This window comes from Lates calcarifer, linkage group LG18 (assembly GCF_001640805.2).
Source record: "Lates calcarifer isolate ASB-BC8 linkage group LG18, TLL_Latcal_v3, whole genome shotgun sequence".
Classification (NCBI taxonomy): domain Eukaryota; kingdom Metazoa; phylum Chordata; class Actinopteri; family Centropomidae; genus Lates; species Lates calcarifer.
This window is the reverse complement of record NC_066850.1, coordinates 11,376,368-11,394,735: the sequence shown is the minus strand read 5'-3', so window position 1 is coordinate 11,394,735 and position 18,368 is coordinate 11,376,368. Positions and strand designations below refer to the sequence as shown.

Below are 18,368 nucleotides of genomic sequence, written 5' to 3'. Positions count from 1 at the left end.
CAATAATGAAGATTTTAAAGAGTCTTTCAGAAGCTGTTGAGTATCAAAAGGAGAATTCTCATGATATCAGCTGTTAATAACACAGAATATCTGATTTAAGAAAAAGACTGATATTTAGACCATTTGACTCATCAACCATAACTTCTCATATCGTCTCTTTAATCCTCAGAGCTCAGGTCTCTGAAGAACGCCCCTGACTGGCAGCAGGCTCTGGAGGACGCTCGACTCGATGGACAGAAGAGTCCGCTGCCGCTCGAGGTGTTCAAGGTGAGTAAAGGTTCACACTGTTCTGCCCTTCACACAGTGTGACTGAGTGTGTGCAGTGCTGGCACACAGCCAGCCTGCAGGACTACCTGGGTGTGATAACCTGTTGTGTTACCATTACCTCTGTTGTCTGTGGTTTGATTTATGATGTCAAACGTGGATAATAAATGGTTACCAGTAAAGTACAGTAAAGTGGAATTAATTAATTATTCTTTTAAGGAAACTTCCAAGGAAATGAAAGTTCAGAAATTCTTCACATGTGCTTGTAAAATAAAGTGTTAGTGTATGAATTATAATTACATTGATATAAATTCTAATAAACTGATTTAATGTAAGTAAATGCTTTTTTTCTCTATTGCAAGTAGGGCTGCACGATTAGAACTCTTTTCAATCACGATTTTGTTCTCACATGAAAACTCTGCTGTCTTATGCATGAGCAGGGAGACCTACACTGCATTAAAGCAAACACTCCCGAACTTTAAACTGTGCACAAATCTAACATGTGTAAGAGATGAATGAATAACACAGTGAAAGAGAAAGCTTCATAAGAACAAGAACAAATGACAAACCTACAACAAAAAATAGCTGGACTCAAAGGATAAATAGACCAGAGGATTTAAAAAAAATCACTAACACACTTCAGTTTCATTTAAAAAAACTGCTTCCCTTGTTTTTGTATTTCCTTCACAGTTGTGTGCATTTACTGTCAGGTACAGTAGGCCTGAAACAAAACAAAAACCTCTGTCATGCAGGAGGTGTTGTGTTTAAGTTTCCAGTTGGTTTAGAATGAACAGAGGAAGAATCAGGTAATTGGGACATGGAGCGACTCATGAAACTCAAACTGTGCACGAAAAATACATCACAGCACGATACGCACAAATCTAAACCACACAGATTAAGTTTGGCCCCAGGATCACCAGCAGATTGATATAACACTTCATCCACCTTTAACCACCAAACTGGGGATAACGCTTTGTGTCACTGAGCGCTTCATTCATTACCTGCCCACCCAGCAGGGTTTTTGCATGACCTACATTGTCTTGCATGCGTGTGTGAGCGTTATCAGAAGTGGAGCACATTTGTCTTAAAAGTCTTGACTTTACTGTGTCAGGACCACGTAGACCTACCCAAGCACTCCTTCAAGATGGGGATGAAACTGGAGATGGTTTCTCCGTGGGAACAGCTCAAGATCTGCCCCGTTTCTGTCACCAAGGTGAGTCAGCCTGAGAACGTAAGAAAACAATGGAAAAATAAAAATATGTACAGACCAGACTCCTCCTCCCAACATTCCTCAGCTGCCTTTATTAATGCAGCATCAGATTTTTTCCAAGAAGGTGGCCTTGCTCTTCAGGCTCATCCAGGTAGCCTGGTTTTTGACCAGTGACTGAGAGGTGGATTTTCCAGTGAGTGGAGTTTCCTGGGTATTTTATTTCTATGTTCCAATAATCCTCACGTCGGCTTATCATCTCATTATCTTGTTCACTTTTCTTAACACTTGTTTCCTACTGTAAATTACGACTGCAAAATTTACTTTTGACTAATAAAACAGCTATACTGTGCTGTTACATAATAATACAAATAGATCCATAAATCCTCTGTTGTGCCAGTATTCAGTAGTTTAAATACACAGGGTTCCTGTTGAACTAATGTGTTTGTTTGTTTGTTTGTTTTTTTAAGTATTTTTTTGGGGCTTTTTGCCTTTATTCACAGTACAGTGAGAGAGAAACAGGAAACAGGTAGAGAGTGGGGGAATGACATGCAGTAAAGGTCCGGCCGGATTGGGAGTCAAACAAGGGTCCGCCTGCTCAGACCACTAGGGCCCACATGGTATGCACCCTAACCATGAGGCTATGAGGGCACCCATGTGTTTGGTTTTTAAAGAAAATTATTACATGTTTTAATGTTAATATGTTTCTTAAATTCATTAATATTTAACTTTGGTGTTCAGTATTGTTTAAACAGATATCTATTGTTATCTGTTTATTTTTGCCTTTTTGCTTTCATACACAACTGAGGAGCATGTTTCAGTGATTAAGTGTTGCCCTTCAAGTTGATGAAAGGTTAAAATCAAAGCAAGTCTGAGATATCCTGACTTTTAGTCCAAAGTTTGGGTCAAGCTTGAAAAAACCCTGGATCCTACATTTCCCATGATGCATCTCCATGGCATATTTCTTTAAATTTGTGGCATACAAGCATTACCAAGTGCCCCTAAAAGGAAACTGAAGGAGCATATAAGTTGAGTAAACTCTTTGTACCTGGTCGCCGGCGGAGTTAGGGTCAGGGACTGGGTTAGGGTCAGAGGTCAGCGGCTGGAGGATGGGGGGTTAAGATGTTGCATTAGAATGATGGTAAAGTCTCTGCTATCTCTTTCCTCTTCAGGTCTACAATGAGATCTACTTCCAGGTCATGCTGGATGATCTCTCTGTTGACGCTAAGCCACAGTTTGTGGTGTGTCACGCCAACTCGCCTGGCATCCTGCCAGTCCAGTGGTGCCTGAAGAACGGCATGAATCTGGAGAGGCCCCGAGGATATGAGGGCCAGGACTTCGACTGGGCAGACTACCTGAAGCAGAGCGGGACCGAAGCTGCTCCTGACGCCTGCTTTCCTGATGTAAGACCAGGGTGACTACATGCCCTATTTTAAACTGTGACAGACTTGTTTTTCAAGCATTTGATTCAGTGTCCTGATCAAGTTATATTTCAGATCTGGGCTGGCCGTCTGAACAAGGCTAAAGAGACTTGTCCACTGACCACTTATCCTGAATTCTGAATAAATGAAAAATTGGCTTACAGTGTCTGAAATATGGGACCAAATTCTCAGTGTGGCTGCTGCTGTGACACACATTTACAAACCAACCAGTCGGAAAATGCATGAACTGATGCAGAATACAGTGTTGCACCAGCAGCCAGTGTATTGTGTGGTGGTCAAGTAAAAAACAAAGCCAGCAATCTTGTTTCTTGCTGCATTTTTAAAACACGAGAGCAGCACAGATGGACGATGTGATGATGGCAAATCTCTGTTTACATTTTTGTTGCTATTTTCATCATATAAAGTGTCTATTTTTTAAATATCTCTTACAATGTCCCTATCTTGATAAATGTCAGTGGACTGAAAACACTGCAACACTGACAGAAAGTCTTATATGTTGTCTTTTATAAATATATTAGACTGGTGTCAATAAACTGAACCAAACAGCGCTATGATTCACTGGGCTTTTATCACACAAAACTTAATCTTCCTCAAAACTGACACTGTACAGTCTGACACAGATTTTATTAGACTCTGGCACAGTGAACCTGCAAAAATCACTGTTATTGCTCCTTGTATAAAAGCCCTCAGGGGGAAAATCAGGGTTAAATCAGTTTGAATATCTTATAATCTCAGCCCAGCTTCAGGTTATCTCAGGTTAGATCGCTGTCCTGAATGTAAAATAAACTCTCCCTCTCTCTCTCCTCCTGTGTGTGTGTGCGTGTGTGTGTGTGTGTGTGTGTGTGTTCAGACATGGCAGAACAGAGGCTTTGCCAAGGACATGTGGCTGGAGGCGGTGAACCCTCACCGGCCGGTGGAGGTGTGTGTGGCTCAGATCACACAGGTCAGAGGACGCCTGCTGTGGCTCCGACTGGAAGGTACAGACGTGTGCGTCTGTGTGTGTGTCTGTTGGTGTTTGTGTGTGTGTGTAAGGAGGATTAAGTGTCAGAGGACTCCTGCTGTGTCTCAGAGTGAAGGTAAAAACCTGTGTGTGTGACATTACCCTCACCTGTCCTCCCCTCTCTCTGCTGTCTACTTGTCTCCAGGTGTGGCGAAGCCCCTGTCAGAGTGTCTCGTGGACGTCGAGTCCATGGACATCTTCCCTGTCGGCTGGTGCGAGGCCAACGCTTACCCTCTGACCCCTCCACTCAAACCTGTCTGTACGTACACACACACACACAAACACACACACATATACATTTATATCCCAGCGAGTGACAGCTTGAAACAAACTCTTTTAATTGTCTTCTCCACAGGCCAGAAACAGAAGAAGATAGCTGTGGTCCAGCCAGAGAAACAGTAAGAAAAACAAACACTTATTTACCAAGACTTGCCACAGGTGGAGAATGAAAGAAGTGGGTTTTTGGAGGTGAAATATTTTGGAGTTGAAACTACAAATATTGCACAATAGAGAGTTTGAAATCCAGTCCCTTCTCAAAACAGCCTCCTCTCCACCAGCTGCAGCCAGACAAAGTACTTTCTCACTGAAGGATTCTTCCACTGGACTGTCTAAAAAGTTGGAATATAACATGATTCAGGGTTTTTTCTGTTTATATTATGAGATAAATAAGGATCTACAGCTGTTTTAGACAACGCAGTGCAGACACTGATTATTTTCTGTGCACAATTGGCACAAGATTAGCCACTAAAACAGAAAAATTATCTATAATCTTTCCATCCGACCATTCACTCAACACAGCTTCACAATTTCCAGAACAGAAAAAATCTAAAATATAGTCAGAGAATGTGAGAAATAATTTGTTGTCCCAAAAATCTCCTTGGCATTTCAGTGTTTTTTTCTGGCGTGTCAAGTGGATTATTACTTCAAGTTTTAAGTTTTGCTGCTTAAATGCACTAATATTTGTACTGGTATTACTGCAAAACAAAAAAACAAAAATGTGTCTTTATAAATAAACTCTACACTGATAAATGGGGTTTCCCTGCTCCTGAAATGTGTTTTTCAAGTGTTAAATGGAAAATGAAACTGGAATATTGGCCACTCGTCTTTGTAAACCAATATATCACTGTAACTTAACCACAACCGTTGTTCTGTTTCACTTAAGCATGACAGTGAAAATTGTTCTTTCTACCTGTGAGCCAAAAAAGAAAAAACTTGGTAATGGTTTCTTCAGAAAACCCTCAAGGTTTTTCTCGCTATCTCTCTCTCTCTGTCACTCTGGAGCCATTAATTGAAACAGTGGCTTTTTAGAGCAGAAATTGCCTTCCCCCAGGCGCTGATTGATTTTGTTGACAAATGACATGTTACACCGCTGGCCGCGGGAAATGGCGGTTCCCAGAGCAGGAGAAATATGTGGTCTTCAACAGCACTTTGTCAGCTCTCTCATCTAACCTCTAATTCCATTTCTCACCTTCAGGGGAATCTTTTCATCAATACCTCTCCCCCCAACTCACCCACCCTCACCCCTGCTGCTTTCTAACTCACCTGCTCCTAAATCTGACACAAACTGTAGTAGCTATTGTGGAGATTGTGGAGATTGATCAGCGGAACGAGCGATCGTTTGGTTCCCTCTGTTGTTTCCTGTTTGATTAGATCAGCTGGGTAATTTTTATTGATTAGTTTGACTGGATTGATTTCCTTTTTCCCTGCAGGTTGGCTCCGTCCCAGCCAGTGGAGACGACTCCTGTCAACTACTGCCAGCCCGTTGCCATGGATCCAGGTAATCAAAAGCACATGATTTATCTTCAGTAATTAATGCTAATGAACTGCTATGATGAGAATAAGAGGGGAAACCCCACTCTTCAGATACGCCCACACTCGTAAACATCGCCACGGTTGTGATGCTCTGCGTTTAGTTTGTGTTTTAACTTTCTCGTCTTCAAAAGCCCTTTTTAGCCCTTTTATATGTTAAGAGCGACAGCTTTTTATCATGCAGATATAGGCGTACCTTAAGTCTATATTTAGACATGACAGAACCTGTACAACAAATACAGAGCTCAGACAATATTTGGCAAAAGTAGTAATAAAGGACAAGTGTTTCAGTTCTCACACAGGCTGTATTATTGACAAACTATAAAACGTATTTTGCTGTTGAAGCCTTAATCAACGACCACTGTGAGTGTAGGAGAGAGTAGTTTGTCCCCTTTTCTCATACAATAAGTTCTCATAAGTTCACTCATTGACTATGTTGTGTGATGGATGAGGGAAGCTGTCATGTTACAACTGACTGAGGATAACAATAGAATTAAAGTTAGAATCACAGCTGCAGAATTGCAAACCTGCAGAGACAGATATCGAATAAAAATATGCAATATATACATGAAAATAAGCATTGATCAGCAACATGGTGAGAAAGGTTTGAGTCCAATAAGATCTGTGTCAAATGGCAGTGTATTACATATGCAGTAATACTGATATAGACAGTGTGTACAGGTGGTGGTGCAGGAGTGTGTTCACCTGTCACGTAGAGGTGAATGAGTCTGTTTGTGAACGGGCTCTGCTGTTTCTGCAGTGTGTTGTGGAGGGATGGATGGTCCATGATGGAGAGTGGTAGGAGTGTGTTTTACTGCCTATTTCCTAAAGTCAGAACAGCATTACAGGAGCTTCAGCTGGGACTCTTTGTTTAATTCCTATATGCTCACATCCACTATGTAAAATGCTGGATATCAGTTTATTTATAATACCAACACTAGGTTTAGTTTTTTCGCGTCAGATCTGTCTTATGTGGGTTAAGAGTGGGTTAAGTGAGAACTAAAACTGACTTGTTTTGACATGCGTGGGATCAAGTCGTTAACGGGTAATGGGTTTGGAAAGTTACAATAAATAAATCACCACACGAGGGGAAAAATAATTTCATGGTTGATCTTCTCACTGAATAATCTCACCACTTATAAAAACGACCACAGTAAAAATCAGTTTTTCATTAAAACAGTTTTGTGTCTTTGTGTACAGGAGATCATAATTAAGCGATAAAGATAAAATTACAGTGCTCCTAAAAACAGACATGCTTCTCTTTGAGTACTGTTGTCGTCTTTACATTAATCTGCCTACCTTTAATCCAAACTCCACTTCTGACTGAGTCCGTTTCCAAAGTGGCTTTAACATAAAACACACAAAAATAACTCTGGAACTTATTGAGACACAAAGCATCTCAACACAAAGAAAAACACTATTGTTTACATGTAGGTGATGAAAGTAATACTGACAGCGTAGTAATTCATATTATAGAAGGAAAAAACCACATTGGAGACAGAATAGCATTGTGCACGCCTGATTTGATTCTACTGCAGAATACAAAGAGCAGAGCACAACAAGATGCAACTTGTGGTTTGCAATGTGGCCTGTTCAGTCTCATTTGCCCTTTAGTGAAGGTTTTTTTTCTCTCATAAAAAACACTTACTACAAAAAGAATCAGTCTCGATTGAGAGGATTTCAACAGTTAAATGTTTTTTGCTCTTCTGGCTCTTAAAGTGCCAGGTCTCAGCCTAAAGATGAGCAGTTTTACATCAATATAGAAAGAAAGTGTGTTGGAGATACAGTCTTTTTAACAGATAGAGGTTAAATTCAAAAGTAACTGGACACTTGACCATTAAATGTTTCCTGGGCAGCTGTTCGTCATTTCAGTGTTTATACAAAAATGAGCTCATAGTTCATTGAGAGTCACCATTTAGACTGAGGTGGAGTTGTCAGTATGAGGAGTAAAGAGCTACATGTGCAAATGAAGGAGAGAACACTTAAGCTGTAAAAATCTGATATCAAAGGTAGTTGGTTTGCCAAAATCAACTTTTGGTTACATTCAGGACAGGTGCACACAGGAAAACTAGAAAATGGCCCGACCCAGCCTGGTGGAGCATTAAATCATTTGCATGGTGAGGAAAACCCCCTCTGTCATGGCAAACCAATACCACTCTCCAGGATGTAGATAGACATGTTCCTGTGTCTAGTCACGAAGGCTGCAGTTTGCAAAAAGGCACAAAAAACTCCAATAAAATGATAAAAAAAAGAAAGTGTACATTAAAAAAAGGAAACAGTTCATGATCCAAAGCCATCACCTCATGTGTAAAACATGGTGGTGGTTCTGTTTCGGCTTGGTCATGTATGGCTGCCATAGAGCTGATGCATTGGTGCACTGATGCACTACATTTTTTGATGATTTTACTGCCAACAGAGGCAACAGGATGAATTCAGAGGCTCAGATTCAGCCAAATGCAGCAAAACTCATCGACCGACATTTCATCATTCAACAGGACACAGATTTTAACATACGGACAGAGCAACCAAAGAGCTTCTCAGGGTGAAGGGGTGGAGTGTGACTTGACTGGCTGAGTCAGTCACCTGTTCTCAGGCTGATTGAGCTGCTGACGATCAGACTAAAGACAGAGAGACTCTACAAGCAAGCAAGAGCAGATATCACTCCAGAAGATATGAACTTTTGAACCCCTACACTTTGGGCACCATGTGTTAAAAGGACTACATCTCCCACACAGCTTTCTATATTGAAGTAAACCTGCTCAAATTAAAGCTGAGACTTTGCACTTTAATGTTAACATCCATTATTTTATTTCAGATTGAATGTACTGGAGCTCAGAGCCTGAAGAACATCTGATGTGTAACTGTCCAAATACCCGTGGTTTGGACTGTATGCAGCAGATGAATATTTCCCTGTGAATGTTGCTGCAAAGGAAATCCTCATTTCTCACTAACGCATTAGAGAACTGAAATATTTACCTGCCATCAAATGTTATTTTAGCTGCAGTGAAACTACTACATCTGTATTTGGCTTTTTATCAGCTGGAACAAGAAAACTACGCCCACAAACAAAAAACTGGAGGCACAGATGCCTCTGTTAGAGTGTTCTAAAGCAAATTTCTCATTAAAGAAACACTTAGTTTTATCCAACATATCAATTACTTAAAACACAGCTTTAGGACTGCGTGCTTGTGCATATAGCAGCCTACAACACAAGAAATCACAGGTTTTAAGAGAGCCCTCAGGTTAAACAGATTATGTAAACCACTTATTATTATTTATTACTGTTACAGTAGTAACAGGTTTTTTTTGCGTTATGGAGTTTTACTGTGCACTTAAAAGACAAATATATTTAGGTGTGTCATCTTTCATTTTCACTTCCAAATAAGATAATGGAGGATTTGTTGACAGCGATCTGGTTGGTCTGCTCTAATGGAACATGTAGTAAAGCTGTGGAAAAACCAGTTTTGCTGCATCCCCAGATCTCAATAATCATAAACTGTTGCCAAAACCGATGGGATTAAAGCCAAAATTTTGAAATTAAGTGTAACTCTAAATGCATGTGAGCAGCCTAAGTGAAGCTAGAAGATCTGCATCTGTATGTAAACAATACGTATGCTCAACCAGGGCGAAGCGTTGTCTCCATGAGACCTCTTGCCCTCTTTTCCAAGTTCCCTGTTTAAAAACCACCCACTTGCTCATGCATATTCATCCCCTTACCTAATTACTATTCACCCCTGGCGGTGTGGGTTCCAGGTGCCGGCAGTAGTTGGGGGCTGCAGGAAGGGCGGCGAGCAGCATCGTTCAGTCGACCGTCAATTCATTTCAGCAGCACAGTTTTGCTGTGTTTTCACCTGTGTGGTGAAATGCTGAGAGTCACATGCTAATGATATTAACAGCAATAAAAATAAATATATTTATATTTACCCAAAGGAGAATTGTTTTAAATAAATAAAACATACAACTTCACAGGCAGTAAAATGGTAAACTGTAGGTCAAAGGGCTTCTTGCTCTGTGCAGTAGTTTCCTTCATGAAAACACAGTATTCTGCTAAAGTAACAATAGTTTTGTTGACTTCACACATTTCATACAAGGGATTATTTGTATTTTTTTAAAAACTTGTTTTCTTGTCAGTGGGCCTCAGTGCACTAATCAGTTGTTGCTAGAAATGTCAGTTAAATCTGATCACACCCACACAGTCCTATTGAATAGATTAGCTGAGTTTTTAAATTCTTTGTAAGTAGTAACTAGATAATTGTTTCCAAGCTTAAAATTTGACTGTGGCATGTTAATTCTTGAATATTTAATGTAAAATACCACAGATTTGATTCCAGTGGCTTTAAGAAAGTTGTGCATTATGCTGTCGACCTCCCATTAACAGACCCAGAGTTAACATAGAGGCAAAATGAGATCTAAAGCAAATTGAATTTGAAATCATTCTGCCAGTTTTTAAGATAAAGTTAAGCTCCACAAAAGGGAAAGAGTGAGTGAGTGAGTACACAATGTGACCCATGCTTCTGAGAAGAGTAAGTCTGTTAGTCATGCCCACTTTGGAAATTAGATTAAATCACTGTCAGTAGATGGGAAAGACCCATTGTCTTAGTAGCCAAGGACCACATAGATGTTCTCTATTTATTCTACAGTCATAGTTATATGGAATTGAAGACCAGCCATACTTTAAATTATTTTTTTAATGCCATTATCTTGAGAAAATAAAAGGCAGATTTCCTGAGGTAATGAGATAATTTATCACATTTTCTACTACAGGATGATTATGGAGAACTAAAAAATGAGCGTCACTAGACTTAATCCTTTTAGATCACCATTATATTGATGCATGCTGGCATGGCATCTCTGATAAACATTAGAAATAAGATGAAACAATGTTGTTTTGGTAGTGGGTTGATTATTTCATTATCTCAAAAACTTGTTTCATTGAGATAAAGAGATCAATTAACTCGTTATCACAAGAAAACAGACTTATCTTGAGATAACAGAGTTAGGGGAAAAAAAATCCAAAAACTTTCCATAAGCCTGAAGATTGCATTGTTACAGTTCTGTTATCTAAAATGTGTTCAGTTTGCCTCTGTGGTTTGTTAAGGCTCTGACTGAGGGCCTTTAGAAATCAATTTAAGTATTTCTCAGCATTTTAAACCCTTATTCTGCACCTACACAGATCTGGAAACCAAAAACTGTTATAAAACTTCTGCATCTCAAGATCAAAATAAAGAGGGATAGTGCTTTTACTTTTAAAACCTGTCTGTGTAGCCTGGTGTTTCTGTCATTTCTTCTTCCAAATGTATTTTTCTTTTTAACAGATGTACCTTTCTTTAGTGCGAGATCAGTCTGTGTTTGGCTGAAATAAGGTTTTACTACAGTGGCTCAGGACAAACATTAGAGCTAAAACTAAATCTTTAGTCTAAGGAACCAAAAAGACCAGATCCTGCACACCATGGTTCATCTTTATGTTTACTTTTATTTTGATGACTCAGTGCAGTGATGATTAATTCCCTAATGTTTGTTTTATCACAAGCAGGCATTTGCCAAATACTTTCTTACATATGACACATTGGTGAGGGGAATTTATTTATTTATTTTTTTTTAACTTATTGCTAGTTTAATAGTTTTGTGTCTTCATTATTGACCTGTTGGTGGTTAACATTCCTGTTTATATTCTTCCCTCTGTCCCAGGCTCAGCCAATGGCAGATATTGCTGCTCCAAGATTTTTGTCAACCATCGCTGTTTCTCAGGACCCTACCTCAACAAGGGACGCATTGCAGAGCTGCCGCAAGCTGTCGGGCCCGGAAAATGCACACTGGTCCTCAAAGAGGTGGGCTGATGTCAAAAGCAGTGGGGGGAGACGGAGAGGAGCAGGTTTAATCAAAGGGTTACACACTTTCAAAGGGAGAAAGGAGGGCCTGACAGGGACTGAAAAGAGGGAGGAGGTGAAAGATGGTGGGGCGAGACAGCGATGTCTTGTTAACCACCTGCAGTTTCCCAGCAGTGCCTTCATTTTAATGTGAGGAGCTGTCAGTCAAGTGTGTTTACACATACACACCATCACTACCACCCAGCAAAACAACCTCTTAATTTCTCCAGAGACTGTGTTTGTGTGTGCACATGCACTTTCTGTGTGTGTGTGAGGTTGTAGTTTTGCAAGAGTCCACGATTTGTTTAACAAAAAAAAAGTGTGCTCCATGTTTGTCCTTTCGGTTTTGTTCGGATCCTCCTCCATGTTTATATCAAGAGTTTATTCAGTTGAACCAATGAATTTATTTTATTTTTTAAAAATCTGAGCTCTGCTTTTGCCTCCAGCTGCTGAGCATGCTGATCAACGCCGCCTACAAACCTGGACGAGTCCTGAAGGAGCTGCAGGAGCTGGAGGATAAGAGCTGGGACTGCCAAGAGGAGACCCTCAAAGCCAAGTGAGGAAACCAAAATACAAAAAAAAAAAAAAAAAAAAAAAAAACAAAGTTCAGTGCAATGTACACCACAACAGGCCAGAGCAGATTCTTTTCCCATTTCAATGGTGATTGTCTAGATCTGGACATTTTCAGGGACAACTTTACTCATCTATGAAGCCCTAACATTTCACTCCCTATTGGCTTTCATGCTTAATGTTTTCTAAATCATAATAAATCATACACATCATCACATCTTTCCTACTGTTAAAATCATTAGCATGCCTCACAGAAGAACCTGGTGTTTCTTTTTTACTCTCTCTGTCCCTACCAGTCGTTTTTGCACCCATGCATTGAATTTTTTATGTTATTTTTTTGTTGCTGCAGTAGTTTGTGTGAGGTTTGCGTTTTCTCCCACTGCTGGCTGTGCAGAGCCAAATTATTCCACAGCTACAGGCTGCATGCTCGTTGTTTTCTAATCAAAAAATAAAAAAAAAAAAAAAATCCCCCTTTTTCCCGGGGCTGAAACAGCCAGTCACAAGTTGTAGTGAGTCATGGCGGTGTCCTGCAGAGTGCAGTGATCATGTACGTGCTTGAATGTTTTTAATTTCTCGACAAAGGGGGGGTAGCTTTTAATTTTCTGGGGCATTTATGGACCAAAGAACCAATTTATTTCTGACTCTGGTGTCCACAGTGTAGAAAGGTTCAATCAACAAAACAAAATTAGGAGATAATTTGTAATTTATCAGCTTTTTTTCATCTGTTTTCCTGATTTATTAATATTTAGATGATGTTCTAAGGAACCTCAGCCTGATTTTGTGACATGAAAAGTAGTTTTGAGCAGAGTGACAAACACTGGAGTTGTTGGGTCCTTGAATTTGAGGGAACTAAGCCTGGAAAGTCTTGAATTTCATGTTTAAGAAGGTGTGTGAACCCTGCTTATAAGATACAATCTCAGTTTTGATGTGCATCTGTTTGAATGATCAAGAAGCCACCTGAGCATAGACTAACTTCAGAGCAGCCACAGCTCACCTCCCCTGACCTTAGCCATTAGACGGGAGATTGCAGAACTGACCCTGCATCTCCTGGAACACCCTCGTCAACGAGGCGATCTGACTTCACGCCAGCTCTCCTAAAACTGCCCACTTTCACATCACTACCTCACAGGCAATCATCATTCACTGTCGGGTGCTTTGATGGATTACAGATTATCCATTGTTCTCATAAATAAAAGGGTAATCACTGTGTCGATGTAACCACATCCCCTCCCTGCTCCATCGTCCTTTCCTCATTTTTTTTATCCCCCTCCCCAGATACAAAGGGAAAACCTATCGCTCCACTATCCGAATAGTCCGCCTGGCAGACCAGATCCCAGACTTCTGCCGTAAGGTGTGTGTGAAGCTGCAGTGCTGCCCGAACCTCTTCAGCCCCGTCCTCGTCACCGACAAGTGCCCAGAGAACTGCTCCGTTCAGACCAAAACCAAATACAGTGAGTGTCTGTAATTATACGCATCACTTCCTTCGCCACAGCTATGAAGAAGACCCAAATCAAAAAGCCTGTGACGCTGCAGAGTGTATAATTGCCTCTGATGAGTAGCTAAGTTGTTGTTTTGGGGTGCATTGTTTTCAACATCTGCTGTGCGTCCGCAGCCTATTACTATGGGAAGAAGAGGAAGCTGTCCAAGCCGATGGGAGGAGAGGAGACAGCGGAGGGAGAGCTGGCCAAGCCGACGCGCCGCAGGAAGAAGAGGAAAGCTATCTTTGTGCAGAAGAAAAGACGCTCGTCCGCTGTGGACTACACTCCTGCTGGCTCACCACAGGTTAGATAACACTTCTCCTCTTCACTTTCCGCCTCGTCTTTCTTCTTTTCTCTATTTTTTCCTTCCCCACTTATATTGTGTCGACAGGCGAGCTGCGCGCTTCTGCTCACACGACAACAAACTCATCCCTAAATAATACGACACAGGCAGGAAGACGAGGAACAGGCAGGAAATGGAGCAAAGACGTTTAATTTAGTTCAGACACCCTATAAGTTTTACTCACTCGTAATTTACGTCTTGGTCACACCAATTACAGGCCGTCAATTTCCAATATGTGCTTAGGTTTTAGTGTGATGTTGTACAAAGAAAAAGCCAGATCTTAACAACTCTTTATTTTAATTAATGTTTTAGGAGTGTTTTTATGTCTTTGTGTTATGTTTTGGAGTGTTTACTGGTAAAAGGCCCAAATGCGGCTCAGGAGGTAGAGCGGATCATCCCCTAACTAGAAGTGCAGTGGCTTGATTCCCAGCTCCTCCAGTCTGCATGTTGCAGTGTCCTTGGGCAAGATACTGACCCGGAATTGCCATGAAGAGAATCAATAAGACTAGAAAAATGTAATGTAATTTACCTTTTGCAGTCCATTTATTGGTCAGACTGGCTGGCAGGTGGTTTCTTGGTCTTGGCTGCAACTTTTCTTGTTGTCTTGTATCTTGAGTCTATAAAACAATTACCACAAATATTAATAAATCATTCTTCACTCTAAAATGCTACAAAATAATTAACTTGTTCCTGCTGCTCCAGTAATCTGCTGATAACCACGTAATACAGGTCGCTGTTTTTACAATAATCTCAACGTAATACCATTAAAATTATTGGAAATTAAAATAAGTAATTACCATATTATAAAGCAGCTATTCATCCTCCCTTATGTTCCAAACATCGCCACTGTTTTTTCAAGGTAACACCGTAACACTATAAATTATATGTTTAATGCTGTGATTTGTTGCCTGGAAACACTGGTGGTACTTTGTGTGCAATAACTATGAATAAACACTACCTGTTTCTATTTAATTCATGCTAATATTAGATTAAACCAATGTATATATTTATTTTTTTACTGAATTTTTTACTGACTACCCGAATGTTTTGTACAGTTTCCTTTCTTATAAAAGGGAGACGATTCAGTAAGTGACTTGCAGAGCTTATTGAATCTGGGTATTTTACCAAATTGGAACCAGCTACTGGAACCAAATCTCGGGTAGAGAACTCCAGATTCTTGCTCTCAGTGGAAAGTTGAAACTCAGCATGAGTCATGGCTAACATCACTTACAAGGGACTTAAGACTCATCTCACCTCTCTCTCTGCTCAAATATCTTCCCCTGTGTGACCATCACTTTGACTGTTATCAAGCATTTTATAAAAAGATTTAGACTTAATCGTGCAGAAATATTGTTCACAAGGAAAGAAACAGTTGATTAATATTTTATACTAACTGGCCAAAATGTGCTGTACAACTTCACATTTAGAGTGTCAAAGGTGTAAAACGAGTGCACCTCACCTCTGTGATTCTGATCCTCACTGCTTCCCTCAGGACAGCGATGAAGGAGAGGAGGATGAGGAGATGGCGCTGCAGTCGGGCAGCGAAGGCAACAGCTCGGAGCCTCGCGAGGACCACACTGATGCCTCCTCAGTGGAGGTGATCAGCAGCCGTCCTCGTCGGGCTGCGGCGCGCTGCAGGGCTGTCAGTGCGGGAAACGCCGCAACCAGTCAGGAGGTCCCCGAAGGCCGCAGGAGGTCAACTCGCTCGCTGTCTACCTACAACCAGAACAACAACAAGTATCAGCCGCCCAAAGGACAAGACATGCAGGTGAGACAGGTGGAAAAATACTGGGAAATGAAAATAACCTGAATTAGTCAAGTTATGTACAAAGAACAGCAATGCAAGTGTCGGTATGTTATTAAAGTGTGTCTTTAATGTGTGTGTCAGGTGGAGGAGGAGGAGGGTCAGCTGGTTTTAGACAGAAACCCCCTGGAGTGGACTGTAGACGAAGTCGTCCAGTTTATCAACTCTACTGACTGTGCGTCCCTGGCCAACATCTTCCAGGAGCAGGTACGTAAACACACAGATATCTTTGTGCATCTATATTTGTCACTGACCCTTACCCTAAGAGTTTAACCATCACAACTGAGTGCATAGTCCTAACCCTAAAACCAAGTCTTCAAACAGCCATTTAAACTTGTGAGGCCCAGCATTTTGGTCCCCACGAAGCTGTCAGACCCCATAATTATGGTGGGCTCCAGGTTTTCAGACTCCACGAGTACAGTTAAACAAGCAAAATTATCCGTAGCTCCTTACTCTAACCTTAATCATCACAACTGAATGTCTAGCCTTAACTTTTTTTGTCCTAACAGTGATACAGGTCCCCATGGGTTTGGCCCCACTGGGATATAAAAACAAGCCCACACACACACCCTCAGTGCTTTTCTTTTATTTCTGTGTGTATATCTTCATCCACAAACACATCATTTTGCAAGTAGGAAAAAGTAAATTGACCTTTTTTCCCCACTTATATTAAGCTGATATTTGTCTTATATTACAGCTCAGATATCAGGTGGTCAGTCGTTCATTTGACGGAGTGTTTGATTAGATATTTATTTTCCTGGTGATGTCAGATGAATCTGTCGCAAAATGATCAAACTCCTTATGTTACAGCTTCTTATATATTAAAGCAAAGTAATAGATCTGGGACTTTGGCTTTTAAGTTTTCTGTAAACTGCAGTTAATAGCATCTTTGTCTCTTAAAACAATCTGTGAGCATGTCACAGATTGACGTGGTAAAAGTAAAGTAAAATATATACCAGGCCAGTTCAATCAAATCAATAATCAATAAATCATAAATAAAAATGTGTATCTCTTCCTGTACAGGACATCGACGGTCAGGCCCTGCTGCTGCTGACCCTGCCCACAGTCCAGGAGTGTATGGACCTGAAGCTTGGCCCTGCCATCAAGCTGTGTCACCAGATAGAGCGTGTCAAGGTCGCCTTTTACAGACAGTACGCTAACTGATTGAGGACTCAGCTGATCGGTCGAGAGGAAAGTTTGTGCACAACGTGGATGTATCAGATTAACTGCCACCTGGTGGAAAACTTTGTGGACTTTTTGACCATGTGGAGTTGAGTTTTTATGGATTTCCCAACTCACAAGAAGAAGGAATATGTTTTAGAGCGGCTGCACTGGAAAAAGTAGAAACTATGCGCAGCAACAAAGTGAATTCTGGAGGATTTTTACCCACGAGGAGCTGAAGGATTCATTTCTGGAGTACTGTTGGTGTGAAAATGTGATGCAGTACCCACATGAACTTCAAACAACACGCACACATTGGAGTGGATCCGTGTGCTTTGCTGATCTGTGAAGAAGATATTTTGAGAAGATGAGGACTCCATGACTTTTCATGTTTATTTCTTACTTTTCATTCCCATTTTATTTGTGATAGAGAAGCATTATAGCATTTAAGTTAAAATAATTATTGAAGACAAAGACATTTCCCCTTTTTTGTGTGACATAATTGGTTCTAAAATCTATATATATTTAACAACCCAGGAAGTAATATATTTGGAATATTTATTGTAATCCTTATTTATAAGGAGGAATCTATCTATTTGGATGCTGAGAAAGAATTGAAGAGTTCTATCGTAAAATCAACTCCTTCTCCACTGAAACTAAACATAAAGGAAGTATTTGTTATTTCACAAACAGAAACCAAAACCTGCATTAGTTTAGATTCACACCTCAGTTTCTGGTCACAAAGGAGATAAAAACAGCTGTGTCCCATGTGCTGTTGGAGAGAATAATGCCCTCCAAAATACTTTGAACCCACTCTCCTCTCATTGTTACAATCACATGCAACAATCATGTAAGCTATTTTGTGTCCATCTATGCAAAGGTGTTGCAGATATTTTTGATAAGTAAGAAAATAAATTTCTATTGATTTTTATATCTTTCTTGTCTTTGTTCTTCAGCTCCTAAGTTTTACTGCTGCTTCAGGCTTGTACTTGGAAAAACTGCAGTTGTGTTTGTTGATATGGTTTGAAGATCACTGAGGCAAAAGTCCCTGAAAAAATCCCCTGGGAATCATTTCAGTTTACGCTTTGTAACTCAAGGTCCACTTACTGGCTTTTTTGATTAAGTAACTGGAACAATGACTCACAGGATGATGAGCAGAGTGCCTCATTATCAGCTATTAGGGTATGAATTATTAGTAGAAAACTGATTTAAGTGTTACTATATAGTGCTACCCCACAGAAATTAAATATACACTAGAGACAGAGCTCTTCATACATATATAAAGCCACAGTTGTTTCAGGGAGGGTGAAGGATTAACAGTCACTCCCTCCTGCATGGTGAGATATAGGAAGTCAGACCTCGCTGTGGTTAACAGAACAAACGCAGAATGATGCACACAGTCATAGTTTAAAGAGGAACCACA

General features: G+C 40.4%; 1 protein-coding gene across 5 annotated transcripts in view; it reads left to right on the top strand.

Annotated features, from left to right (window-relative positions):
* The window catches only part of sfmbt2 (Scm like with four mbt domains 2), a 50,602-nt gene extending 32,726 nt beyond the window's left edge, over positions 1–17,876 (top strand). For all 5 annotated transcript variants that reach the window (XM_018694955.2, XM_018694952.2, XM_051077593.1 and 2 more), the window contains 14 exons: positions 170–267; positions 1,376–1,477; positions 2,644–2,874; positions 3,764–3,890; positions 4,059–4,172; positions 4,269–4,311; positions 5,623–5,690; positions 11,411–11,550; positions 12,036–12,145; positions 13,435–13,610; positions 13,772–13,941; positions 15,473–15,748; positions 15,869–15,991; positions 16,808–17,876. In XM_018694955.2, coding sequence (XP_018550471.1) covers positions 170–267; positions 1,376–1,477; positions 2,644–2,874; positions 3,764–3,890; positions 4,059–4,172; positions 4,269–4,311; positions 5,623–5,690; positions 11,411–11,550; positions 12,036–12,145; positions 13,435–13,610; positions 13,772–13,941; positions 15,473–15,748; positions 15,869–15,991; positions 16,808–16,948 — 1,919 coding nt within the window. In that variant the 3' untranslated portion in view covers positions 16,949–17,876. The remainder of the gene's footprint in view (positions 1–169; positions 268–1,375; positions 1,478–2,643; positions 2,875–3,763; positions 3,891–4,058; positions 4,173–4,268; positions 4,312–5,622; positions 5,691–11,410; positions 11,551–12,035; positions 12,146–13,434; positions 13,611–13,771; positions 13,942–15,472; positions 15,749–15,868; positions 15,992–16,807) is intronic.
* The last annotated feature ends 492 nt before the right edge of the window (positions 17,877–18,368 follow it).